At 32.9% G+C, this 27,967-nt stretch overlaps 4 protein-coding genes across 17 annotated transcripts in view; 2 read left to right on the plus strand and 2 right to left on the minus strand.

Annotated features, from left to right (window-relative positions):
- LOC106664874 (protein slit) overlaps positions 1 to 18,642 on the plus strand; it is a 234,670-nt gene extending 216,028 nt beyond the window's left edge. For both annotated transcript variants that reach the window (XM_014390923.2, XM_014390924.2), the window contains 3 exons: positions 13,670 to 13,850; positions 13,951 to 14,090; positions 16,834 to 18,642. In XM_014390923.2, coding sequence (XP_014246409.1) covers positions 13,670 to 13,850; positions 13,951 to 14,090; positions 16,834 to 17,099 — 587 coding nt within the window. In that variant the 3' untranslated portion in view covers positions 17,100 to 18,642. The remainder of the gene's footprint in view (positions 1 to 13,669; positions 13,851 to 13,950; positions 14,091 to 16,833) is intronic.
- LOC112126113 overlaps positions 1 to 20,093 on the minus strand; it is a 302,358-nt gene extending 282,265 nt beyond the window's left edge. For both annotated transcript variants that reach the window (XM_024229996.1, XM_024229997.1), the window contains exons 1-2: positions 19,610 to 20,093; positions 19,470 to 19,549 (exon numbers count right to left, since the gene is read on the minus strand). In XM_024229996.1, the coding sequence (XP_024085764.1) occupies positions 19,470 to 19,549; positions 19,610 to 20,082 (553 nt within the window). In that variant the 5' untranslated portion in view covers positions 20,083 to 20,093. The remainder of the gene's footprint in view (positions 1 to 19,469; positions 19,550 to 19,609) is intronic.
- Positions 19,289 to 23,423, plus strand: LOC106664875 (ataxin-2 homolog). Of its 12 annotated transcripts, none has more exons than XM_024230003.1 (8): positions 19,289 to 19,314; positions 21,845 to 21,949; positions 22,014 to 22,132; positions 22,199 to 22,323; positions 22,377 to 22,552; positions 22,605 to 22,798; positions 23,060 to 23,210; positions 23,275 to 23,423. In XM_024230003.1, exons 2-8 carry the CDS (start codon positions 21,847 to 21,849, stop codon positions 23,280 to 23,282), a joined length of 876 nt encoding a protein of 291 aa, XP_024085771.1. In that variant the 5' UTR covers positions 19,289 to 19,314; positions 21,845 to 21,846; the 3' UTR covers positions 23,283 to 23,423. The 12 variants fall into 12 exon arrangements, with proteins under 12 accessions (XP_024085771.1, XP_024085770.1, XP_024085766.1 ...); XM_024230002.1 differs by having other exon boundaries at positions 22,196 to 22,323; positions 23,275 to 23,422; XM_014390930.2 differs by lacking the exon at positions 19,289 to 19,314 and adding an exon at positions 19,374 to 19,716 and having other exon boundaries at positions 23,275 to 23,389.
- On the minus strand, positions 20,086 to 26,514 carry LOC106664873 (tectonic-1-like; the record flags this gene model as incomplete). The annotated part of the gene is made up of 3 exons (XM_024229995.1): positions 26,419 to 26,514; positions 26,158 to 26,324; positions 20,086 to 20,568 (listed from the first exon to the last, which is right to left on the minus strand). Coding segments are annotated over exons 1-3 (678 nt in total), but the record flags the coding sequence as incomplete, so codon positions are not given.
- Positions 26,515 to 27,967: the final 1,453 nt, after the last annotated feature.

Raw genomic sequence — 27,967 nt, forward strand, 5'->3', positions numbered from 1 at the left:
ATTAAAAATAAGATCTTCATCTGGTGGTTACCATCATTTGCATCAGTAGTCCACTATGCATGACCGAAACTCTATTATTGAAACCGTGGGCTAGAATAAGCCAGTTGTATACTTCTGTGAAAACTTCTACCATTTGAGTGAATTCTTTCGCCTTCACCTCATCTTCAAATTCTTACATTTGTTCATAGTTTGGCATTCAGATTAACTCTAAACATAAAAAAATTATCCATGTATGACAATTTAAAGCTGAAAGGCGTAATTACACACTGCACAGAAAATGAACCTCTATCAACAAAATCATCATTAAATTAAATATGGATTTGTCACAGATATCCGTTAATTTTTAATATATTTGGTCATATAACTAGCCACAAACGGTAAACTTTTCATCATCTCCAACAGATTTGTTTATCAAAGATAGTTATGTCATAAATGAGTTTTTAACATCTTCGTGTATCTTATAAGCAAATCTTCTGTTTTCCTTGGTTTCTGTATATCTCAAAAGAATTTGCCATGGAATAATAGTACTTCTACGGCTCGGTCGACCAAAAGAATACAACTGCCGATATAAACTACTCGAACTATTTGACAACTGATCACTCATTGCAAAGTAAACGCCTTATCGACACATCATCACTACAACCAATCTCGTCATACGGAATAGGCCTGTGAATTTCAGCCAAGTGCTCTAATTTCCAAAGAATCCAGCAACCCGTCTAAAAACCTTCGAACCACTGCCTAAGGTAGTTTGTTTGAAAACCTTGCTATATACACCTTCAGACACAGTCGATACAGACGCTTTTAAATGCCCAGAACTCGATAGTCAAACACCATTCATCCTGAAACCTTCCCGATAACCTTCCAAAGCGCCAATGACCTCCCGATTTCCTCCCTAGTGAGGAATGTGAATAAAGTTGATATGAGTGTAATTAATGGATTACTTCTATTCTATTATAATCTTATAATATAATAATATGTAATTCATAAAGATAACACTCTAGAATTAGCTTAATAGAAGATAATACAAAGATAAAACGATTGAAGCCACTTTCTATTCCATCGTTCCAATCATCTTTTATCTTCTTTTTTTATAACACTTTCCTTTGTTTCAAGAATATGAAGGGAGGATTAAGGGATTAGATACTTGAAAGTACCTTTAGTCCTAACATCTATCGAGTCCCAGTCACGCAAAGTTGTCAATTTTCTGAGGTAGGGGATTTGCATTTTAGGGAAACTTTTAATGAAGCCACCTAGGTTAGGGCAAAAATATAAAAGACGAATTCTTTTATATCAGAAGTAAATTTTAAATTGCAGTAATTATTATGATTTATATTATGAAGAATTTTGACCAAGGTACGTTTTACGATTTAACGTCCATTTCTAATGCTTTGAACCCGATTATAATTGGACAATCCTTCCATGCCTCTAATCAACTGATCAATTTGTGATGGGGAGGACGAAATTGTATGCACCGTTAACATAACTCGATCACTGTCTTTCTGCTTCACGTTCTTTCACTCTCTTTAATACGATACAGTTATGTGTAGTGACAATTGATACTAATTTAGAAAATAAAATAATATTTTAGTCAAAAATAAAATATTTGATTGATTTTTATTATCATTGACACAGGAAAAGAGTTACAATTTTTATATGGAAAATCGTCAAATTACAAAGAAAGAAAGACAAAACGTAATTATATATACCAGTAAAAACTTCGCTGATTGGCACCGTAGATAATTATGTTTGGCATAAATTTGCATAAAATTTAGTTCAGAAGGGGGCATTAAATTAAATATTTTCCCCATTCCGAGCACCCGCGTCTGACAATGATCTCAATTTTCATCCCCCAGGACCGCGGGAAGAAGCCTAATTCCTTTATTTTAAACAAAAAAGGGTGGAGACAACTTCTAACATACTTTCCGCAAACTTTTATCTCGTTTTTTACACATTTGACCCAATTTTCCTTTTTCCGTGAGAACTCGCAATGTCGGGGGGAAGAAGAGACTCGTTCGAAACAACATCGTGAAGAAACACAAAACCGTTTCGAGAGAGTGAAAAACGGCTATAATGACATCAGCCAAAAAGAACTTAAAAACCCTTGACAACCCAAGAAAACGACGGAATATCAAATATTCAGAATAATAGAAGAAATATGATTCAATAAAAAAGCTACATGCAAAAGCGGATGTAATATCCAAAAATAACGTAGTATTTATATAAAAAATCAGACTTTAAAGCAAAGAAATTATTTGAAGTTAAACAACCCCTTAATCATCCTTTGTTGTTTTAAAAGATGGTACTTTTCAATGCTTCAACTCTAAAAGTCGACCTAAACAATTAACAACACAATTAAAAAAATTAAATCACTAATTATTTACTCAATTGTCACATTACTTTTGTCACAAATGATCCATTTATAATTTTATTATTCGTTTCAAATCGAAAAAGAAAATAAGTCATTATTAGAAGAAAGACAAAGGAAGAAAAGGGCTTTGTTTAGCAATTATTTATCCAATAACTTCTCCTCTTTCCTTCGGCGTAATATTATTTGACCTTAATTATTCAAATCCGATAATCAAAACTTGCCTGGAACGTACATGGGAGTCTCAGAGTTTTAATTCGGAAGACAAACAGAAGGAAGCGATATTTCTGTTTTCAGTATTAGAAGTATCGACCGCTTCTTCACTTACGAACACTCTGGATCAAGGTAGGGTCTTGAAGAAAAAGAAAGCAAATTTAGTTGCTAATACCAAGCTTTCGACCTATTTTAACGTCATCATTAGGGCAAAACATTCTTAAATAAGTCTACAGATTGACATATTTACGTTGTTTTTTTTTGTTTTTTTCGCCTATAAAAAACTTAAATATGTCAATCTGTAGGCATATTAAGGTCGTTTTCCTCTGATCATGACTTTAAAAAAGGTCGAAAGCTTGGCATTAGCAACTAAATTTGCTTTCTTCTTCTTCAAGACCGTGCCTTGATCCAGAGTGTTCAAAGCGATAATCCAATGTTAGCAAAAACCAGAAATTTTTATCTATACGCACCTACATACTCTCTTTCACTGGATCACTCACTCATTATTTGTCCGTTTTATCTGCCTCCCACTCCTTCTTTGTCCTATACACTATGTTATTCCTTTATAACTGCCTCCCCTACATTTATTGTGTGTGATATTTTTGAACATAGAAAATAACAAACATTGTCGACTGGAAAACGTTGGAATATAAAAAGAAATGGATGGAGTAAAAATAAATTGAATGTTATATAATAAATAAGGTCAAGGATATAAAGTCTATTTTTGTTTCATTCATTCAAGAGTTCCCCAGGTAAGGAGGTATGTCATAAAGACGGCTCTCCTTCTTTTATGCCTTCTTTGCAAAACAGGGTGGAACGTACGGCCGAGATTTATGTTATTCACATCCCTTTGGGAGAGTAAAACGCATTCCATCGCAAAAAGGGACTTACGCTTGTCAGCGAGAAGGGAAAAACTGGTCGGGCACGTAGCTTTCTTGTCGGCCGATCCGTGTGCCGTATTGTGCCCTTTAGTCTTGTGAGGTCCGGTTTATTTTATTTGACGATAAACTGACGTTAAACCCTGCTCCCTTCACCACCCCCCTCGTCCGTAAACAACCGGCTCGGCGATTTAAAAGGGAGCGATTCATTCCAAATTAACGAGGCACTGAAAAGAAAATGGGAACAGCCTTTTTCCAAAGTTCTGTACAGTAACAGAAATAAAACACAATAAAACCAAAAAGCAAACGTTGAAAGTAATAGATATTCTTTATTATTGGCGAAATGTTCATGTACGAAAACCAGAAAAAGAAAATATATAAAGGGAGAGAAAGTTAGATGATTTAAATCTAGATTTGATCTAGATTTTTTTAAATTTAGTGATAATTCAAATTCGCAATTAGCTTTTGAAAATTTTATTCCCTTCAACTTTCAATAATCAAAATGATCAGCAGTTAAACAAATTGTACATCTCATTACAAGAGACAAAACTGAAATCTGTATTCATAATAATCAAAAAGTAATTTCAAAAAAATTGAGTTAACAAATGAAACATGGAAATAGACACGTTTGTCATCAACCACGTTTAAACTAGGTAAGCGAATGTTATCTCTGTCCATACAAAACAAAATTTCCACTAGATTAATTGAAAATATAAATATTCAAGTGTCAAAGGATGAAGCAATGTGTATACACTAAACCCCCTAAAACGACGTAACCAAACAATAAATATAATAAAGTAAAAAGGAAAAAAGATTAACACGAGACGAAATTGTGTTCTATCCATGCAGAAACTCTTTTGTCGACAAACGGATTACAGAAAGCGTAACATAATCTATATTAATTCATTTCGGATTTGTATCAACCATAGAGTAAAATTTACACTTGATTTAACCGGCCGTTATAAATAATTAAAAACGGCCAACAATGCACGTATCAGAAAGAGAAAGAGAGAGAGAGAGAGAGAGAGAGAGAGACGGGAAGCGACCGATATATGTAGATATGGTAGAGTATTAAAGATGAGGACACACTCACGCCAGACATAAGAAACGATAGATGTCGAGATAATGAAGTAGTAAGTAATACATAACAAGAATTTTAGCGTTAAAAATACACAAATAAAGACAGAAGGCAAGTTAGAAGTAGAAAAAGAAAGAAAGAGAGAGAAAGGGAAAGAGAAACGGGAGGCAGAGCGATATATGTAGATATGATAGGGTATTAAGAAATAGCCACGAACGCACTCACGTGCACACACATACACACGAAATTAAACAATAAATGGACTAGATAAGAAAGATAAAACTGAGTTTGTGGGTGGGAAAGATATAAATAAAGAAAGGAAGCAAATTAAATAGAAAGAGAAAGAATGGAAGAAAGCGAGAGAGAAATAGAAACAGACAGACAGACTGGACAGAGAGTTAGAGAGAGACGGTAGGCAGAGAGATAAATGTAGATACAATAGAGTATTAAAGTTAAAGCTACAGCTGCACAAATGCAAAGAAACAATAAATTACAGAGTTTGAGAGAGAGAAAGATAATGACCGAAAGTAAGAGAGAAAGAGCGAAATAAAAGTAGAGAGAGTGAGAGAGAGAAAAATAAAGAAAAAGTTAGAGGGGTGAATTAATGAAAGAGAGAAAAAGAAAAAGAGAGTGAGAGATGGGAAGAATGAAAGAGAGAAAAATAGACAGTTTATATGGTAGACAGAGCGATACTAGTGGATACGATAGAGCATTAAAAACACATACATACAAACACAAACACAATTACACGCACAGAGAGAAAGAAGGAGAAAGGAGGGTAAATGAGTGAAATAGAAAAAATAGACAGTTTATACTGGAGACAACGCGATGGAAGTAGATATGATAGAGCATTAAAGATACGCACGCAGAGAGAGCGAGAGAGAGAGAGAGAGAGAGAGAGAGAGAGAGAGAGAGAGAGAGAGAGAGAGAAACACAGACGCAACAAACGGACAACATAACGAAGAGATAACAGATTTTGAGACAGAAAGATAGAAATAAATACAGAGATATAATCAAAAAGAAAGGAAATAGAGGGGGAGGGGAAGAGAGAGAGTGTGAGAGAGGGGGGAATATACATACAATAAATATTGTTAACGAAATGTAATGAATCTATTCAGATATGTAATAAAAGATAATTGGCATAACTAAATAGACATTACAATATACTCAACAATATAATACTCAATAATATACTTAATAATTGAGAATCGAATAGATTACACGAAATTTGAAAAATGGCAAAAAGGAGGGAAAATTCAAAAGGAGGAGTTGAGATGGGAAGTTAGTGTCCGAGTGGATCGAAGTCACGATAGCTCAAGTGGTAGAGCAGCGGTGTATCTAGCCGAAGATCGTGGGTTCGAATCCCGTTCGTGACACTGACGTTTTTATCTCAACTAAAAACCTTAATTAATTGAAAGATATTAATTGGCCAAGCTGACCACGAAAACTAGTGAATTTAATACTTAATAATATAAGGGTTTCAGAACATTTTGAAGAACAGATATTTTTTAATTTATTAATGTCCCAATTTAAACCAGTTGTTTCATAGTATAGGTAGAAAAGTTTTTACTTTAAAAAATGTTAACCAATTGTTATTTGTGATATCGATAAAGTTGGTTCGATCTCATAAAACTAATACGGGCTATCTTCTCCCACAAGAAAGTTCTTCCCGGACCAATTATTCAGGCTCGAAGTCGTTTTATCAAATCAGACAAGGTCATCGCCGAGTTCCGAGTCGGCAGTTATAATTTCGAAAATTATGTCTTTTTCTGCAAGACGTGATTTTCGAATTGGCGCCTTATTGACCGTTATGACGTATGGTAATTTTGTAATTCCCACTTTCCCAGCAATTTGCCCCGTCAAAGTTAATAATTGCCGGGGTGATTTATTATGACAAGTTTTTCGATAACGACAATATCGCTCAAGGGGTGGGGACCGTTTCCAAATGTAAAACCTTTAATTACCAGCAAGATAAACTGCGGAATAAATATTTGATATTTCTATTCCCTGCCGAAATTGCCAAACCCCTTTTCGTGGCTATACTCATACAATTTAAATACATGTAGACAAAATTAATCTACTTGTTTTAATTATAAAGGACCATGGCTGGTCAGATTTTCAGCAAAGCAACAGGCTAAAAGGGACGAACATGATATATTCGAGTCGTAGTAGTCTAATCTGCTCGAGTATTTTCTTGTGAAAAATTATAAACATGTAAATAGTAAAATTTGAATCATTTGCAAGTTGGAAAAAGAGTTGGAGCTACTAAAATTGTGAAAAATTAAAATACATTTAATTATTGAAAATCTGCAGCTAATAAGTTAATATAACTTAAAATTGTATGCCTTATAATTGTTCGATTTAAAGCAATTTAACAAAAATGTATTACATATAACATGATGGTTTTAAAGTTTACGGACGAATTAACAATGATAAATTAATTAAGTTAAGTTCATCCCACATTAAAATTGTTACAATACACACATATGGTAGTAAAAAGAAAGATATATCGTGGGAGAATCAAAACTAGAGGCGAAAAATAATTTTTGAGAGAGAAAAAAAGAAAGAAAAAGAGAGAGAGAGAGAGAGAGAGAGAGAGAGAGAGAGAGAGAGAGAGAGAGAGAGAGAGAGAGAGATTATCAGCATTACTTTATTGAAACAGCAGCTTCGAAGCTATTTTTGGTATTATTTCCAGACGAACAACGACGGGAATATGTAAGTTTGTTGACTGCAAAATTTTCGGTTACAAAAAAAACTTTAGCCATGTTGGTGCTAGTTAAAGAATGTGTTAAAAACACGTTTGAAATTTTTTTCTAATTGATTTTTTCTCAAGAAACAAACGTTGGAAAATGGCATGGCAGAATTTTTCACCTGAACTTATGCAAAAATTCTCCCTGATCCCAGGATGACAGGATTGGGTTTAAAAGGGCATCATATTTCTTTTGCGGTTAAACGAATTTTATGTGAGAAGGAGAAAGCCCTTTTTACAACCTGACGGCTTCATTTACAGCCCCTTCGTTTTTTTTTCCGGTTTGCTTTTTTCAATTAAGCCTCCCCGTACATCCAGTTGTACGAGAAAGAATAAGAAAAGGCGCGGTACAATATCAAATTTTACTTTCTAATTATTCCTTGTGAGTTGGAAATTATATAATTATTTTTTTGTAAAAAATATTCGACTTTCCTATTTGTAAATAAGCCAAACTCGTCTGACGACTTTCACTGACAAAATTCATTTAATTATAATCCCCGGCGACACTGAAAATTTCGACATTGTGAAAATAATTATCACAACTGGTGTAAACAGGACGTAATGAGTTTTGTTTACTTAAGCTCCAATTCTTTTGTCTTATTCTGTGTGGAATTAAATAAGTTGATGGAATTTCTAAATAAAATTAAACTGTCTGAATGTTCACAAAGAGAAAAACCATTTCCTCCCCCCTATGGATTTTATTGTGCCTTTCATTTTTTGTGTGTGTGTGTGTGTGTGTGTGTTTCATGTAACTATATTCAACATGCTCCATTTAAAATTATATCATGTTATGAATACGTATTAGTTGTTACATACACATAACTTAAATAAACGTACAGTTACACCTATGATGAACCAGACTTTCTCTTACTTCTTTATCGTCCAAAAATTGGAAGATTTAATCAATAGCAGTTTAAACTCATTCTTCCGCTCTGGATTCAGAAGTTCTTGTTCGGTCAAGGGCCAAGAAAAACCTTTTGTAATTATATTTTTGATCAGCACTCCTGTCGGGCAATACCTGTTCACATTCGTACAGTAAGTAATCGACTATTTGTGGTGTACGACCACGGGAATATGTATCACGGGTGATAAAATTACTTTTTTTTTTTTTCAAATAAGTAAGAAGGAACTATAAGTAAACGTGCTAAAAAGTAACGAAGTAAACTTACTGCGAGCAGGAACTATCTTTTTAAAGTGCCACGTTCGCATAGAATTTGTGTCAGTTTAAAGGACATCCTTCATTCATATTTGTTCCTGTCTTGAGTGTGTGTGTGTGTGTGTGTGTGTGTGTGTGTGTGCGTGTGCGTGCGCGTGCGTGTGCGTGTGTGCGCGTGTGTGTGTGTTTTGTACCTTAAAGAAAGAATTAAAAAATATAATAATATAATATAATATAAATGTACAGTGCACATTCTTAGGAAAAAAATTATGAATTTAAGAAATATATGACCCTTGCTCTTTGTGATTTCCTTGCCTTTTTTAAACCCTTTTCTTAAAGGACGTTTTTCCCTGTGAGAAGAAATTTTTTGACCACTTACACCCTTTGAGTTAAAAGAAAATCTTCCCTTTCTAAATCAAACCGATTTTAAACGTAGAGTGAAGTAAATTTTAACAATGCCGGATTTGTTTTAGAGATTTTTTTGCCTCCAGGATTTCGGCTCGTTACAGAATTAAATGATATTGTTCTTTCAACCCTTTGTTTGCTTTTTTTTCTTGTTCCCCTTTTCTTTGACGAATTCCAACGGTTGAATCGGCAAATACAACTGCGTGTCGGTTGTCTCGCCTGACGAAATAAACGCGAGAAACTGATAAAAGTTGTAAGGGCGTATTACATTCGGTTTTACTTTGTTAACTGAAAACGGACCGTAAACTTCCTGCCACAATGTTGGCCAGATAACGTAATGAGTGAGTTTTCCTTAACCGGGAAAATGGGAATGTGCGAGCGGGACGTTGAGTGGAAGAGGAAAAAAGCTAGGGAAATTGGACAAATCGTCCTGGCACGTCATTTCCGCTGGCTACATAAAAATCCACGATTTTCGCTTTCCTATAACGTTTCCTTTCAGAACCTTTTCACTGCTTTTGAACACACTTAATATGTAATAAATTACAAATATGATTTGGCATACTAATAAATCTGTATTTCTGTATTTTAACGTACAACAATTTTACAGAAAAGATAAATGATGGAGTGAGTGTGTTGTTCAATCTTTTTAAAAAGATAGTTCCTACTCACAGTAAGAGGGAACTATAAGTAAACGTGCTAAAAAGTAACGAAGTAAACTTACTGCGAGCAGGAACTATCTTTTTAAAAAGATTGTTCAACAATTTTTGCCTTTCTAACAATAAATTAATCATACGTCAAAAGTTTGTAGGTGGGTCCTACAAAACAAATTAAAAATAATATATGCTTAATCAAATAACATAAAATAAAGCGAATAAACATAATGTGTGAACATTTTAAAATGATAGTTACATAGTGTTTTCCCCATCATAACAACTTCTTTTTCTCCCTAATTATAAATTTACCACATTTCTTGTGTAACGATTTTGTAGGTGTATGTGTTTTTTTGTTATATCATCTTACTAACGCTGCTTACGTCATACCCAGGCTATCTTCGTAAATATTTTTTGTTACTTTTTTCCTTATTCTCTCATTCTTCCCCTCACTTATCTTATTTCGGTACTATACCTTTTATTATGTATGCGGCGTTTTGGCTTGTGTGTATTTGTTTTTGTTCAATTGATGGGTATATGGGACCGCGGTGGCCAAGCGATTAAGTCGTCATATGCATAGGAACTTTTTAATTAAAAATAATATGAAAAATAGTGTACGTAATTTATTCCGCGTCCAGCAACAAATAGTTGGAAGTTAAGCCCTTCTGTACGACGTTATGTAATTTTGGATTGATTTTTTCTATACTTTTCTTCTTTTATTGCTTTTTATCTCTCTCTCTCTCTCTCTCTCTCTCTCTCTCTCTCTCTCTCTCTCTCTCTCTCCCTCTCTCTTCCTCTCCCTCTCCCTCCCCCCTCTCTCTCTTCCTCTATTTATCTCCCTAAACGTTATCCTACTCATCTTTCTTTATCTATTTCTATCAACAATCACTCTCTCTCTCTCTCTCTCTCTCTCTCTCTCTCTCTTGTACTACTTCAAGAACCTTACTTTCTCTCTCTCTCTCTCTCTCTCTCTCTCTCTCTCTCTCACTCTCTCTCTCTCTCTCCCCCTCCCTCCCTCCCTCCCTCTGTCATTCCCTCTCCCCTCTGTCATTCTCTCTCTCCCTCTGTCATTCTCTCTCTCCCCCTTCCCCCTGTCATTCTCTCTCTCACTCACTCTTTTCTCTCTGTGTGTGTTATTTCATGGTTACAGAAACCCTGCAGCCAGAAGATTAATTGTTACGGTCGGCGGTACATATACTAAAACGTGTTGTGTGTGTGTATGTGTGTGTGTGCGTGCGTGCGTGCGTGCGTGTGTGTGTGTGTGTGTGTGTGTGTGTGCGTGTGTGTTTTGTCGTACAGCTAAATTGACAGACTTATCTTATTTTACTTTTGTTTTCTGTTACAACTGTCAGCTTAAATCATTTGGCAATGTACAAAGGAATAATGGCACACGTAAGCTTCCTAAAACTGTATGAAAATACATTAAAATAAATGATGAACGTTAAAATTTTATAAGGCATTCCTTTTCCAAGGTTTTACCCGACGAACCGTTTGTCCCGACATTTATAACTACGGTCTTAATTATTTACCGGTACAGAGTGTACGGTCGATAAATTGGAAACCGGACCTCGCCTGATTTTTTTTCCAGCCCCTCCTCGTTTACAATTTAATTATCCCACAAATTTTGCCAGAATGTTCGTTCAAAATCAGTCCGAATTATACTACTCCAGTGATTGGGGGGGGGGGGATTGCAAATCGAAAACGATTATATTCAAACGAATGTGGAGATTGTAAACATAAATTTTTACTGTCTGTATCTGTAGGTTGGCAGCTAGATAACGACTAATTTCCTTCTCTCGGTATAAGTTAATTAAAATATGTATTTTCCAACGATCTTTTAAGCTAAAATGACGTTACCTTGATGGATAAAGGATTACGTAATTTAAAATATCTATAATCAAAGCTAAATAATCATACTTAACCTTAAAAAAGTAGGATTACATGTTTTATGGCCCAATCCGTACTTTCAATCCATTAGAAAAAACCGAATATATTTTATTCTATAAGTGGCTCAAGAATTGATTAAATCATATTTCAATATTCCTAAAATTGCTATTTTCTTTTAAGATCCGAAAGTTCTCAATGATGTTGATGGAATCGTAAGGTCGTGATAGCCGTTCAGTCACATAAAGTGATTCTTCTGAAACCGGTTTTTTTGTCTATTAAACCAGGTGGTTTGTTAAACCCTGCTGACAAGATTATGCCCCCTTTACGTCATTGTATATTTAACGGATTGACGGATAGATATTTAAACGAAAACCACTTCTTCATGTTTCTAAATCTATTAATTATCGCCTGACCGTAAACTCGTTCATAATTACTCTTTGGATCTTAGAATCTTAGAAGTATTAAACCCAATCGTAATTACTGAACTATATTGGATCGGCCATGGAACTATTTTTCTCGACGATGTAAGGTGTTCCACTTTAAAATTTATAATTACTTTGAACTCACTCGCGTAGTAGATCATGTGACCAACATGTTCAACAACAAAAACCACACTGGGATGGTCCTCCTAGACAAGGAGGTCTTTGATTCAGTCTGGCAGGACGGTATAGTATACAGGCTCATTGAAATGAATTTCCCAGGATACCTTAAAAAAGTTGTCATGACCTACTTAAAAAACCGTTGTTTCCCTAAACAATGAAACTTCCAGACCTTTCCCAACTGCCGCCGGAGTTCCCCAAGGTTCAATCCTAGGGACATGCTTTTTATAAATCCACTCCCCTCACTGAGAAATTTCAAAATTGCGCTTTATACTGCAGATAGTCTATTGTTCATCCTGGAGGCCTAAGGCAATTGTGAAAAGATTAAATGACAGCATCACCAGGATTTGCAGGTTTTGTCACCGCTGAAAACTCAGGATTAATGTCCCCAAAACTGAGGCCGTATTTTTCACAAAACGACGACCAATATTCACGGAAACCATTTTCATTCACGGACATAAAATCGAGTGGTGTGAAGGGGTAAAGTACATGGGTTTAACTCTGGACCTAAAATTTAACTTCTCTAGGCATATAAATGTTATAGTTACGAAACGTAAAATAGCTATAAAAGCCTTATTTCCGCTAATGGCCCGTGAGAGTGGAATGAGCTTTGAAAATGAACTAATTATTTATAAAGTAGCTATTATTCTTATGCTGCTCTATGCTTGCCCAGCATGAGTTACACGTGCGAATCGAACATCCAAACACTGCAAGTGGTCCAAAATAAATTTCTAAGATTTATAACCTCACTACCTCGATACGCCAGAATTGGCCTCTTCCATGAGAGAACGGGATGGAGTATATTAAGTCCAAATTAAAGCGTCTGTCCAGGAATTTTTTTATGGGTCTTTCCTCCAGCAAGAACACTACTTGCAGGGATGTAGGAGTGTATGATGTAAACTTTCCATGTAAACATAGAAGGATTAGGCACAATACATAAATCTAGGATCTGTGATATATTTATTGTTTCCTCTACCAGTACTGTGATACTATAAGACAATTTGTGATAATTCAATTACTAGTGTTGCATTGTTCTTGTTAATCTCATTCATTTATTTATATTTTCGTTAACACATTTTTGTTCATTCATTTGTTGTATTTGATACCTAGTTGGTTTTTTAAGAAAATTTTTCCCACTATTTTCTTGTTTGATTAATTAAAAATAATGACAAACTACGACTAGGAGCGTTGATAGGAAAAAGTTTTGAAATAGGACGTAAAAGTGCCCCGCCACTTCCCCTGCTTGATGAATGTTATGTAACATAATCTACAAGATTTTTTTAATAAATGTTTATTCATTCATAATTACTTTGAATTTTATCCAAATTCAACAATATTACGACCGCTGGGACGAATATCACTTTTATCAGCTTATATCTACAACCTTTAGAACTATTTTATATTTAAAAAACGAGTTTGGAAGGTGAGAAATCCGATAGAATTCTTTTTTTATTTTCACAAATATTTGATTTCAGGGGTTTTTTTGTGGCGCAGAAAACAAATATTAACTTCGTTTCTACCTTTAAAAAAATTAACCTAATAGTTCGCCCACAAAATAATTATCTATTGTACTTCCATAACTCGAATTTGCTCGTCCGCAGATGGAGTCAAGTTTTTATGATTATTACATTATCTATAAAGCCCAAACTATAATTTAAATTGCAACAAGCCTATTGTTATTTTTTTCAGAAAACCTCCAATACCTCCGTTTGGGCGACAACAATATCCACGTGATCCCTAGCGACGCGTTGAGGAGGGTCCACAGGCTGCGACACCTAGACCTGAGGGCCAACAATATCACATACATCAGCGATGATGCTTTCGCAGGATTCGGCGATTCCATCACCTTCCTCAACTTGCAGAAAAACTCGTACGTAGAACTTCATAACACAAATGAACTTTTTTTGTATATAAATCATTTAAAATTTCATTTCTAATATTTTTTTAACCCGAACGCCTTTTGCCTACAGGATTAAAACTCTCCCATCTCTTGGGTTCGACAACCTCAACTCCCTGGAGACGCTAAACCTACAGAACAACAAGTTAGTTCACATCCCAGAGGAAATCATGGAACCGATAGTAGATACTCTTAGAGTTGTTGACATAATGGGTGAGTCGAAATAACGTTTTGACCTTAATATTCTCAGAATAAACTTCCTACATATCGAGAATGAGGACGAACTGAAAGAATCGCCCTGGAAGTAAATTGGTTGAAAAAAAATTCCCATTTGTAGCCCCACTTCATGAAAAATCCAATATAAAAGACTGATCAATGAAATTTAACAAAATTTTAAAGTAAATACCTTAAAGATTTTAGTAAAAGTATTCATAAATACCAATGATTGTCTTACACTTATGAATTAAATACATAGCAGTATTTTAAAAAAACTTTCATAGAGATTAAATCTAACTAATTCACTATTTTTCGTGGTCCGCTTGACCAATTAATACAATTCAATTAATTAAGTTTAATTTTATCTCAACCAAAAGCTTTAATTAATTGAATTAAATCTAACCTGACTGAAGCTGAGTGTGTATGAAAAAAAATTTATATGAAAAAATATGGCATCTTGCACATTTTTCTTGTTCAAATGATGCAGGTAAACTTACAATGTAATGCATAATTTGATGATTGCCGATAGAGAAAAAGAAAAACAACCAAGTAAATGTAATTCAGCATTGTTATAAGTTGTGAACTCATGTCAAATCATTCAATGAAAATAATATAGAGTAAATATATACTACTCGACATAGCTTGGAAGTTAACATAGCAAAACGTTTTGGCAGGTGTGCATTCGATTTTATTTTAAAAATCATGGATAAGGCCAATTTAAAAGAAAACATTCAGTTGCATCATCAAGCTTTCAGGGAATATTATATCCCCTTCATCAGGGCATTTAAAGTATTATTTTGACATTTATATTGGTGTATACTTATCAGGCTAATAGTGTATTAATAGTAAAACTATAATTCCCTTAAAAAAGTTAAAAATATAAACTAAACATATCTCACTTTGCCTTCGCATACATGCCAATGAAATGTTGTTTTCTATGTTAAACTTAATTTTTAAATTCACTAGGTTTCGTGGTCCAATTTACCAATTAATATCGTTCAATTAATTAAGTTTTTTAGTTGAGATAAAAAAGTAATTAAAGAAAATTTTCATATAATATTGGGAGTATGGACATTGATAAAAATATGCTAACATAACTCAAAGCTTTTTCTAGTGTATACACTAAAAGAAAGAAGAATACTAAAAGAAACTACCGAAAGCCATATTATTAAAACAAAATGAGTTTTCAAACTTGGATTTTATTTAAAAATTATAGAATAAATAAAAAGTGAAGAAGAATCCAGACACCAGCATAAAACTTTGTAATAATTAATGTAGTAATAATTTAAAAGGTATTATTAACGTAATATTCATGTATACTGCAATAAATTCTTGATAAAGTGAATATTGGATTTAACATTTGTATTTTGACAAAGAAGAAACAAAATTAAAACCATCAACAATACATGTTTAAATTATAAAATATTTCATACATTTAACAGATGGTATACTCTGAGAGAGAACTAATTAATTAATTTAATCACTCAAACCTTCATACACTAAATTATATGAAAATGAATAGAGGCGTATAACCTACACCTATAGATCTTACTATCACGATCCAACCCACTGATGCCAAACAATCAATAAAGAATACAGTAAAGAAAGGATGGCAGAGTGCGCCAGGTCATCTGAGAAGCTCTTGTACATAAAGATCACTGTTCCAGAAAGCCTAAATCTTAGGATCCTAAACCAAATAATAGGCCATACACGGTTTACACAAGAAAACTTAGTTTTGGGCCAAAGCCCACAAAGTCCGGCATGAAGAGAAAAGCGGCTTAATGTGTCACACTTATCTGAAGTGTGTCGTTCTTTGTCTCCATATAGAGTAAGAATGAATGTCACCTGGTAGGAGAATTAAGGTTGAGTATGATAGCAAATCTTTGGGTCCCCTGTTCTATTTTTGGGGGAAACAGGATGGAGGGTTTTTTATTTTTTTTATTGTGTATTTGTCTTATATATATGTTTTTTTTTTATTGTAACTAATTTTGTTATTGTACGCATAAAAAGTTGTGAGAGATAAATTTTATGTTAACTTTTTCATGAGAATGTATTTATAAGCGTGAATGTGTACTACAAGAGTATCAAAGGTGGGAGGTTCGATCCTCGATTAGATTAGTCAGTATACGTGTAAAAGGTGATAGAAGAATATTATCCATATACTCCATAGGAATATTATACTCCATCTTGCTACTTATGTAAATGGTATGTAAATAATAAAGAATGTATTTACGAATGATAAAGAAGTCAATGTAAACATACAAGTCCGAAAAATAGGCCACACACGGTTGACATGCTTATTTTTGGGCCAAGCTCACAAAGTCCAGCATGCAGAGAAAGGTAGCTCAATTTACCCCCCCCCCCAATCTAAAGTTATCATTCTAACAGTTTTAATCTTACATTTGGGGTTGAAATGATCTTGGCAATAGCCCTTTGAAGTATAGGGTTGTGATATGGATAAGACCAAGTCTGACCACCAAAACACTGAAGTGGGTCGTCACAGGTTATGCACATATTATGTGCATGTATGTGCATGTAAATATTAAAAAACTATAAAAAATAATTGGTTAGTTTATTGTTCTTATTCATCATATTAGTTTTATTATAGTTTCAATAAAAAATAATAATCCACATATTTTTGTCAGAATAATTCAAATTATGGCTTCGAACTTTAATTATTAGTTAAACTGTCTGTTTGCTTAGGTCAAGATATTTTTTCAAATTCTTTTATTGTTTACAGATAACCCGCTTGTTTGCGACTGTGAGCTACGCTGGTACCGGGACTGGCTTAAGAACCTAAAGGACAAAGACGATGAGATGATGCAGAAAAAGAGGACAGTCTGCACGATGGTACAGGAACACAGGGAATACCCAGTTCAAAACATGCCACTCGACAAGATGAATTGCGTGGGTAAAAACATGGAGAGGATTTCCAATTCTCTAGGTGTTAAGCTGCAAATGACATTTTTTGTACTTGCAACACCAGCCTTCGTGATATACCACTGAACCTTCCTCAGAATCACATCAAAATGCAAAGCAACATTTTTTTTTTTAATTGATGGTACTGTAGGCGATAGTAACTGTAAAAAACATTGTGTGATAGCACCATAACTCAACTTTTTATTTAGAATTTTTTTAAAATCATGTAGCTAATTGGAATTTAGAAAAAGCAAACTTTTGCTGTATATGTTAAAAAAATTAATCCATAAGGGATTTTTTCATTTATAGTTTGTTTTTATAATTTAAACATTTTCAAAATGCATTTAAAAATGAAGCAAGGATTCTAAGATTGTTTCTAAATCAAGGGGGAGCCCAGTAATTCAAACATATCTTAATGCCTGTGAAATATTATAAAAATTTAATCGAACATATCATGCTAAGCTTAAAAAACATATCAGCTGTTGCCTGAAAATCCAAATCAATTTTTCAGGTTTTTCTTGCCTAATGTTAGCTTTTATATAAACATTTAAATTTATATAATTAATTTCTTTTGTTTTCGTTTTAATATAGTTAAAAAATATCTACTTCACATTTTGATGTAAACCGTTTGTATATAATTATACTAAAGTGTACTTTGAAGTTAAATATTGATGTCGCACCCTTATATATTTAATTTGAAACTCTTTAGAAGACAAAAACATGTAGGACCTCATTTTAGTTTTATTTACGCTGTTATCAACCTGAATTAGAACGTAAAATTTATGTTCCTTGTTGAAAATTTGTAAGAATAACATCAGTTAAACTTGATTATTTTTAACAAATAAATTTTTTATATTTAGCTTTGAAAGCAATAATTAATGAGAAATTTAAAAAAAATTTTAAAGTGTAAAAAAAATCATATACATATCAGTAAGTGAACTGTTAAATAAGCATATCACCTGTGTTTATAGCATTTTGCTTTTTTTATAAAATAAAGATGGTTGTATAAATTTTTAAAGATTATCTTTGTGGGAAAATAATGTGTTAAGTTTAGCGAGTAAGTAGCCAAACGGCGAACCAAACCATTCACGATACATATCTTTTGCTGCTGTGTCGCTCTTAGCTAGCTGTCTCCCCGCGGTTGTCATTTAGAAAGAACAAAACATTTAAAGACAAGAGATAAAATCTATCTCGATATTTTTTTATGTGTCAGTGCCGTTATCTAGGATGGCCGGAGGGAGGGTTCAGGGAGCTCAGCAGCAAACCTTAATTGTAAAATTTGTCCTGTCGAAAAAAAAAATCGTTTGTATTGAATTTATTGAACTTTTGACAAGATGTAGATGTGATAAATCCATGTGTGCATGGTGTAACTTAACATACATATCTTTCTAAACATATCCTGGGAGAATACATATATGGAAAAAATTCTATATTTTAAGTGTTTTGATTTTGTGTAAATTTATTAAATATATAATAGCCATGTTGTTTATGTCGTATTTAAAGATTATATAAATATTGTCTTTTAATATTATTTGAAAGCAATGAAATCTTCAAATTTTTGGATGTAAGAGAAACCCAAAAACAAAAAAATAAAAGAGCATTATATATGAACGTTTAAAACATTAATTATATTAAATTAAATATTAATGGATTGTAACATCTAATGAGTTAAATTTAATAAAACAGTGTATATTATGTGTCAAATATAAATCTTTTACCTATCCCTCAAATGAGAAAATTGTTGGCTATTTGATCATCTTGGATCATCTACATATACATTATTACATCAGGGATTATCAAATCAGAAAACTGTTCTCAAATTCATCATCAGCGTAGATCAACCATAAAATAAGTTACAATTAAATTATGTTGATTTCAATTTCATCACAACAGATCAAATCAGACCTTTTAAGGCCTTCAATCAACCGAGTTTCTTAATTAAAATTTTCATATTTAATTATTGGAAACTCGTCTTGGATTTTTTCTTGAGTGTTATACTAAGATATTAGATCTATGTTCAATTTATTGAAAGAATTTTCAGAATTTTACATTGGAAAATGCAAGGTAATAATCCAATTAATATTAATAAGTTTCGCTTATGAAAATAAGCCTATTTCATTTTTCTTTAAAAAATACATTGATATAATTTTGTATGTTTTTTAAACTACAAGAACAGAATTTAATTTTTATTTTTGGTTTGCTAACAGAAAAAATAGTACGATAAGGCTTACATGTTTTTTTAAAAATTAAGGACATAATCATATGGTTTCTAGTGGTTTAATAATAATTATCATATGATCAGGTAAACTTCATTGAATAGAATAATTTATATGACTCCAAGGCCTAAAATATTAAGATCGACATTTCAATTATTATTACTGTAATAATCAATCTTATTCTGTAAATCTCCAGTTCTTTTTTTTAATCTAAAGTATAACTTTTAAAGATTTATCTTACCTTTAGTCCAAACAGTGTGCTTTGTTGAAGCAGGCTTATTCTTACACTTGTTACTTCCAGTGCATTCGTCATCTTCAGAACTAGAATTTTAAACCAAAACATTTTGAACGTTGTCGTGATATGAGAAATTAACAATTTACCTGATGTTGTACAGAAGTATCTGTTCTTCTAAGTGGTACCCATTCGGGGCAAAGGTCTTGCTTTCCAAAGGGTTAAATTGTACGGAATAACTTTGAAACAAATAGAGGTCAGTGTTTTCATCTCGTTTTTTGTTCTGGGTAAAATAAGATTGTCTTAAAGGGACACTTGTAAGAACAAAAGTGATAGTTAATTCAGTGATTTGTCCCGGCACTACTTTAAAATCGTAGTTGACTTTAACAATTACATTTTCACAAAACCCTGTTGTTTTGTTGTAAAATGCCATTTCACTCCTTTCATTACAAACAGGCTGAATTTTATCAACCATATCATAATTATATTCCAAATTCTTTGATTGTATATAAGCCGTTCCATTGCTGAGGCAAGATGTTTTAACAGTGATTTTAACAGGATTTCTCGAAGGACCGCTCAACAGATGTAAAATAGACAGACGTCCTTTTAAAAAAATGTGCATATTCAGTTTCAAGTTAGTACCACAGCTTTCTTCTCTGATCGGAACCAAACATTTAGAGATTTTGTTCACAAAATATCTAATTGGTACTGAATCCGAGCAGTAGCCTTTTCCAAGGATATCTCCAGGCATGAAAAAGACCTCAGAAGAAGCTGTTTCTTTATTTAAAATAAGGATAGGCATCCCATACTTATAATTCAAATCTAATTCTTCCATTATCACTTTTTTTTTTAAACTTCTATCTACTGGCTGTCTTTCTTTAATAATCTGGTCGACTTCTATTCTAGCAAGTTTGACACTGTCCTCTATAAAAAAATCTCCAAGATATGGGCTATTTTCAAGTTCATAGCAGAAAATAGGGTTTACGGGATACAAATCAGGAGGGAGTTTGGTATAACAGTAATTAGAATCAAAAATAAAAGGGTCCATATTGTCTTGGACAACGACATCCTGACAATAAAACATGCCAACATCACTTGAACTGCAATCCTGTAAAAAAATAAAATTACATTGTTATAGAAAGAATATATATACAAATAATCAACATTAATTCTTAAAATATTGTGTGGCAAAAAAGATAAAAATTGCTGATGCATGTTTAATTTTATGTTCATGATTATTCAAAATGAACAGAAAGTAATGTTCTAAAAGCATAATAATATAAACTTTAAAAGTTTCAATATACCCAACAACAAAAATGTCAATTGAATAGCCTATATTTATTTTATAAATTGCTAAAATTCCTTATAAAAACTCATCTGCAATTAGTGAATAAGTCAATAAATATATTTTGAACAATATGTTCATAACATCTGACGTCAATTAACCATGCCATCAAAACCTAAGTTTCCTTCATTCATTACTTCGTATTTCATAGCCCTTATGAGCATCTGAACAGTATGGATAATTTTTCCCCTCAAATTTTCACAGAGAGAAAATAAAAAGTCACACGAACGGATATTCATTCTGATTTTTTTTCTCAAGTAAGACTTGTTTCTACAGCTTTTTAATTATTTCAAAACTTGTTTTATTTCATATTGTTTATTTATTTTTGAAATATGACATATAAGTTTATGGGTAACGTGTAATTTGATATTGAAAATATCTTTATCCAACTATAAAATCCTTTATTTTGGTTCTGATCAATTCCATCTGCCAGCAAATATTGCTTCTTCTAATTTCTCGGTAAACTAAATAATACCATAACATCCATAAGGATAATAGGTATGATTTTGTATATATAATTAAATAATATTTTATAGCATTTTGATTACTTAGTAAAAATCATTCCATAATCACGTTTTTATCCTTACTCATACCACAACTTCACTCCTGATCATGTTCCTTGATAAAAAATGGCAAACTAAGAAAAAGGGAGAATTTATATGTACAGTTCTTTTAACATTTTCATCTAATTGGTTGGAGTAGGAAACTTGGTCTGATCACATTTATTGACAATTTGATGAAAAAATATATCAAAAATTGACCAAAAGTGATAATTTTTCATTCCAAAAAAATGCACATTAGATTAACTTTTTATAGGAAGTGTATCAAAAGGGACATTTGACACATAAAAGAGGATGGTTATTCAACATAGACATCCTACCGTTGTGTATGTGTGTGCATGCATGTGCGCATCTGTGTGTCATAAAGTTTATAAATTAGTCCATAAGGTTTTTTTTTTTTTTTTGTAATGTTCTAGGCAAAATAAATATTAAAAGGTTTGCATAAAAAACTAGATTTTTATTTTTACTATTTGCCCAAGAAATGGATTCTGGCCCGTGTAAAGTTGGTGAGATGTTTAATGAAAAAATATTTAAACCACAAGAAGAAGAAATAATGGATACAAATTGTGATAATTCAAAAATAAGTACGTTTTGTCTAGTACTTAATTTAACATTAATTACAGGGAAACAATTTTTTTTTTTTTTTAGATAAATTCAAAACTGATTTGGACATAAGTAAATTTGATGGAAAGATGGTTGCAGAGAAGGAACTAGTTCCTTGGGATGATTCATCATCAGGAAAAACTGATGTCATACTTGACGGAACAGTAATTTTCTTAGTCATTTTTATTTCTGTACTTCAATCCAGGTTTTTATCAATTTTTATTCAGCAGAAGGGTTGGAATGCGAATGAAATGTTCAGGTGGAATGAGAAGATGTATGGTGTTAAGTCGGATTTTGATCCAGAACTCTCCTTATATACACTCCCCCTGCCAAAAAAAGATTCTAAAGACTACAGGTATGATGATCGCGTTTATCTGTACAGTGTTAAATAGAATTGATAAATTACAGAGAAGCTGAGGCGAAAGCAGAAAAAATAGCGAATGAGATTGAAAAAAACCAAAATTATAAAGCCAGGATCGAACTAGAAAACAACGACGAAGAAATGAATTCTGAATCAAATTCTTTGTCAAATGACAAAAACAGTGAACGACCCAAGCCACAGAGGAATTTCAGTTGTTCTCTAGGTAACTTTTTTTTTTAACTCGTCATGATTCACAGCTAAAAATGAATTTTTAGGTAAAAAAGGAGACTCACAGTTGCCCAACATAGCAACTGGATACTCAGACAAGCCTTCAGGACCACAAGGAGATTCTGCTTATCAAATAGAGCCTGCAGGCACCAAAATGAATTTGCAAGATGAAAAAGCAATCAAATCAACACTCAATCCCAATGCCAAAGAATTCATTTTCAGGCCTAAGCCCAACCCGGTGGTAAATATATATTTTTTTATAAAGCCAGACAAACAGATGTAAAACTGAATAGACAGATAAATCCATTGATAAATGTGATAATCAAGTTAGACATAGAATAAGAAGGAATTCAGATAGGTTAGATATGTAGAAAGATAGATTGGGAGAAAATCAAGTGCTGATTAATTAAATGAGACAATAGTCACTTTTGCCAAGCTTGCAATTGACCAATATATTGTCAATATTTGTTAAATAATTTAGCGATTAAACCTAATATTTCAGCCAAGTCCTGTGTACAGTGTACCGAAGTACTGGCCCCACCATCCGCAATTGATTGGTTACAGCCCAATACCAGTGCCAGTTCACCCTGTGATGTTTGTACCATCCCAGCCATACTACCAGGTCCCATATCAAATGAATAGATATTGGAAAGGTATATATTTAAACATTTACTCCCAGAAATTATTGTGTTATCATTTCATTTTGTTTTTCTTTAGATTCTTAGACAAACTGGAGCATCCTTGATTGGAAAAATTTACTTCAAGATATATCTAGCTATTTTTAGCTTATATAATGCTTTAGATCCAAGCGTTATCATAATCCTTATTAAACAATAATAAATGTGTCAGTTTGATGATTAAAACATTTTGAAATAAAATGTATTGTTTAAAAATTTAATCATGATAATTTTTTTAAATGAAGGTTTTATTATTCATAGTTGATAATTACACTTGTGTTTTTAAGCTAACTTTACTAAGTTTTTCATATTGTTTTTCTTTTATCTAATTTTCTATTATCATGTGTCAAATTTTAATTATACTTTGATGCATTTGTTCAAACATACATTCTTCTGCTAGTTATTGTTTTTATATTATACTGAGCTGTTTTTCAAGAATTAAAAATAATATCATGGGTTTCAATATGAATGGTAAGAAAACAACTGTTATATTCTTCACAAAAAGGAGGAAGGTAAACTTAAAAGCACCTGCTCAAAAAATAAAGCCATAACCTTCTCCAAAGAAATTAAGTTCCTAGGTATAATCCTTGACCCAAGACTTAAGTGGAGAAGTCATGTAGGCCTAAGCATTGGCCAGAGCAGATGCAGCAAAAATTATGAGAATAAACCCCAGGATGATGTTTTGGTTTAACAGTCAGATGAGGGGCCTAGTTTGGATGGCCAAAACCATTAGATAAGGCGATGCAAAACCAACTGTAGAGACTACAAAGATTTGTCTTACCACAACAGGGGCAATTCTTGTCCCAAATTTACATTGAATACCACACTCGATTTCTCACCCTTACACATTTATGTACAAAAGGAGGCTATCAAAAGTGCCAACAAACTCCAGAGTATAGAAATACAAGATCTAACAAGAAACAAAATTTTAGAGAGAATTAAAATAAATGAGGTTGCTATAATGGTACGTAATAAGATGAGTGGAAAGATGAACTTTGACTAGCCCTTGGAAATCAAAGTTAACAAGATATCTTTGGAATAAAGGCAACCTTGTTTCAAAAAGAGACCCTAATATGGTGGTCACATTTGATATAGAAATTGTAATAATAAAATTTGTATAGAATTGAATGTAAACCTACACATCATCTATTTAGTTCCCATATATTACATAGACAAGGAATTAGTAGTTTTGGCAAAGCTTTTTTTTTTTCTTTACGCGATTGTGGAGTTTCCAAAAGCACTCCTCATGAAAATTTGCTAAGGATGAGATAGGTGGCATCTCAAAAATGTTCTAAATAAATTGTTTTAAACCACCTTTAAAAAAAGTTTTGTAAATTAAGATGTCAAAATTTACACATCTGGCACAAATCTTGACTTGGAGCTGGCTACTCCAAGCACTTAATTTCAGCCTCATTCAGGTAGTCATCCACAATATGTGCTTTAAGGGGCCTGGTATTATCCTGCATTAGCAAGAATCCCTCACTGATTTGGGGTGCAAATGGCACTACATGTTCTTCAATTATATCTTGTAAAAGTACCTCTGTGAATTTAGAGATCTTCCTCACACAACAACCAATTTGGTGCAAGCACCCAAAGAAATGCCTCTCCAACTCATCAATGATCCAACATGAATGCCACCTGAGCAACCATACAGCATGGGGAGTACCTTTCACCTGAGCAACTCTATACGAAATCATGCCCTTCTGAAGATTTGAGGCCAGCTCTCATCTTATCTGTAACGAGTACTCATCCCTAAACTCCATGTCTAATTCACACGTTTCCAAGTGAATTGAAGCATGGCCGTTTTTTGAGCTGTAGTATGAAGAGGTCCACAAGACAGGTGCCGGGCCCTGAGATTATTTTCATTAAGCCTTTTTCTTACAATCCTGGAGGAAATCAAAACATTTCAGACTTGTCTTATCAGATAATTTTCCATCCTGCTGCTGTTCTGTACAGCGTAAAGATGTATGAATCTATTGTCTCTCGTTTGTAGACCTAGGTTGACCCTGTTCTGGCCTTCTAGTGGCCCTGTTTCTCTGAAGCACCAAAAATCCCTTCCTATTGTACAGCGATTTACACTCAGTCTCCTGATGACTAAGCGCTGGCTATACCCTTCCTCTAATAACGTTATGACCCTGACACTGTCGTACTCACTCAAATGCCCGACTGGAACCATTGGAGAAAAAAAAACATATAAAAATAAGAATAATATCAAATGAAATCAATAAATGAAAAAGATTAACTGAAAGCGATCATTCGGTGTAGCACAATGGAAGGGCACAATGCTACTTTCTGTGCAAATGGAGAGTACTTCAGTACAAAAGTTAACAAAGCATTATTTACTGTTTATTTTGTCTACTACAGTCCTAATTACCTGTAACTATTGTAGAAAGACAATAGATTTAATTTTAAGCTAAATAAATTGAGTGTCCATTGAATTTTTCATCTATGTTTAGCATTCCAAGTATGATTGGAATCTATCTATTTGATTCATCCACCAATTGAAAATCCTCTCATCACATGAATATTGGGTGGTAGTGTCCATTACTGTTGGTTTTTTGAATATTTCTACTTCAATTAGACTATTTTTATTATAGACTATTTTAATTCTAAAAAGTTCAAACAATCAGTTCTTTTTGAGAGTACAACTATCCTTTTAATTGTTGAACTGATATACTGATTACATCATAATATTTTTTACTATAAATAAATAATCTACAAAAATAAAAACTTTTTATATTCATATTACTTGTAATTTTTTAATGTTGAGTTCTTTATTTTGTAAACAGATTTTGCTTTGTTTTGTTATAGGAAGGTTAATTATTACGAATTGTTTTTTAAAAATCCTTCCTTCTTTAGAAAGCACTTAACCCCCCCCCCCATAAAAAAAAATTTATTTGTATCAGGGGTATTTTTCTTGTACCTTGTCGCTACAGCAGTTTATGTCGCAAGAATTGGCCGTGAGGTCGCAGGACGAAAGATGGCTCCGGTTGAAGACATCCTTCAGCGCGCTCGCGAACGTCTCCTTGTCTTTTGTCGGAAGAAAACGCCAAGGGAAAACCCCAGAGATTATACCAACGAGGATAAAAACTAAAACAAAACCATTACCGCAATGTTGTGTAGTTAAAAAAATAAAATAAAATTGACAAAGATGCGGCCGTCATTAGCGAAAGACGTGACTTACGGAAGAGGTGGGCGGTGCTCGAAATCATTGATGATGCTTTTAAATTAACCAAAGGGATAATAACTACCCGCTGGGTATAACCATAGTATTCTACACTGGTTAGTTTATAAAATAATCAATAAGGCGAGGGTGGAAAACACCTGCCAAACCTTGTATACCGGAACGGCAGACGGACAGGCGCCCTTGTAACTATGGACAACTATAAAAATCACCCATTGATGAATTATGAGGGGTTCATGGTCTTGGTCAATTATTGATGATGTTTCAATTATGCAAATTCCTTATACCAAGCTATAATGCTTAGAGCTACTTAACCCCTTAACCTTTAAAAAAAAAGACGCTAAAAGTTAGATTTGTATATTTTGTATTGTGTATTTTCGTGACTTTTACTGTTACATACAATATTATTAATTTTAATCGATTTCTTTGAACTTTAAAACGATTTTGTAAAGAAAGGCTTAAATGTGTTATTTTATTCATTTATCTGTTTTCAACACAGGTGTAAACAAATGACTGCTTCATTTATTTATTTATTGTTACATGTAAACGGCGTAAATGCCGATCAACACACAACATATTATAAGTACAATTAAAAGTGTATAAAATGTATAAATAAAATCCTTGTAAATAAGTTACAATTGATACTTAGATATGGTAGCCATATTACACAATATCATACCCAGCGGTTAGTTATTAACCCTTTTGTTAATTTAAAAGCGACATCTTCAATTATTTTAGGCACCGCCCACCTCTCCGTAAATCACGTCTTTTGCTAATGACGGTCACAGCTTAGTCAATTTTTTTAATTTTATTTATCTATTTTAATTGTACAACATTGCGATATGGTTTTGTTTTAGTTTTTATCCTCGTTGGCATAATCTCTGGGGTTTTCCCTTGGCGTTTTCTTCCGACAAATGACAAGGCCAATTCTTGTGACATTGCTGCAGCGAAAATAGGAAATAGGAAAAATCTCCTGCCACAAATTGGATTTTTTTTATTTTATTTATTTATTTTTTTTATTTTATTTATTTTTTTTTTGGAGGGTTTTGCTTTCTAAGGAAGGATGGATTTTTAAAAAACAATTTGTGATAATTAACCTTCCTATAACAAAACAGAGCAAAATAAAGAGTTCAACATAAAAAGAATTACAAGTAATTTGGAAGATTATAGATTTATAATAAAAAATGTTACATGGAATTAGTATATAAATTCAGCAGTTAAAAGGATAGTTCTAAGCACAAACAGAACTGATTGTTTAAACTTTTTAGTTTTTTTCAATTGATGGACGAGTCGGATAGATTCCCACCATACTTGCAATGCTAAACACGGATGGAGAAATTTAAAACATCACTCAATTTTTTTAGTTTAAAATGAAATCCATTATCTTTCTACAGTAGGTGCAGGTAATTAGGACCTGTAGTGGTCAAAATAAACAGTGCTTTGTTAACTTACTGTACTGCTACGCCGAATGATCGATTTAAGTTAATCTTTTTCCTTTATTGATTTCATTTGATATTCTTATTTTTACACGTTTTTTCAATGGCTACAG

This window comes from Cimex lectularius, unplaced genomic scaffold (assembly GCF_000648675.2).
Source record: "Cimex lectularius strain Harlan isolate CLEC.00 unplaced genomic scaffold, Clec_2.1 scaffold105, whole genome shotgun sequence".
In the NCBI taxonomy this organism is placed as follows: domain Eukaryota; kingdom Metazoa; phylum Arthropoda; class Insecta; order Hemiptera; family Cimicidae; genus Cimex; species Cimex lectularius.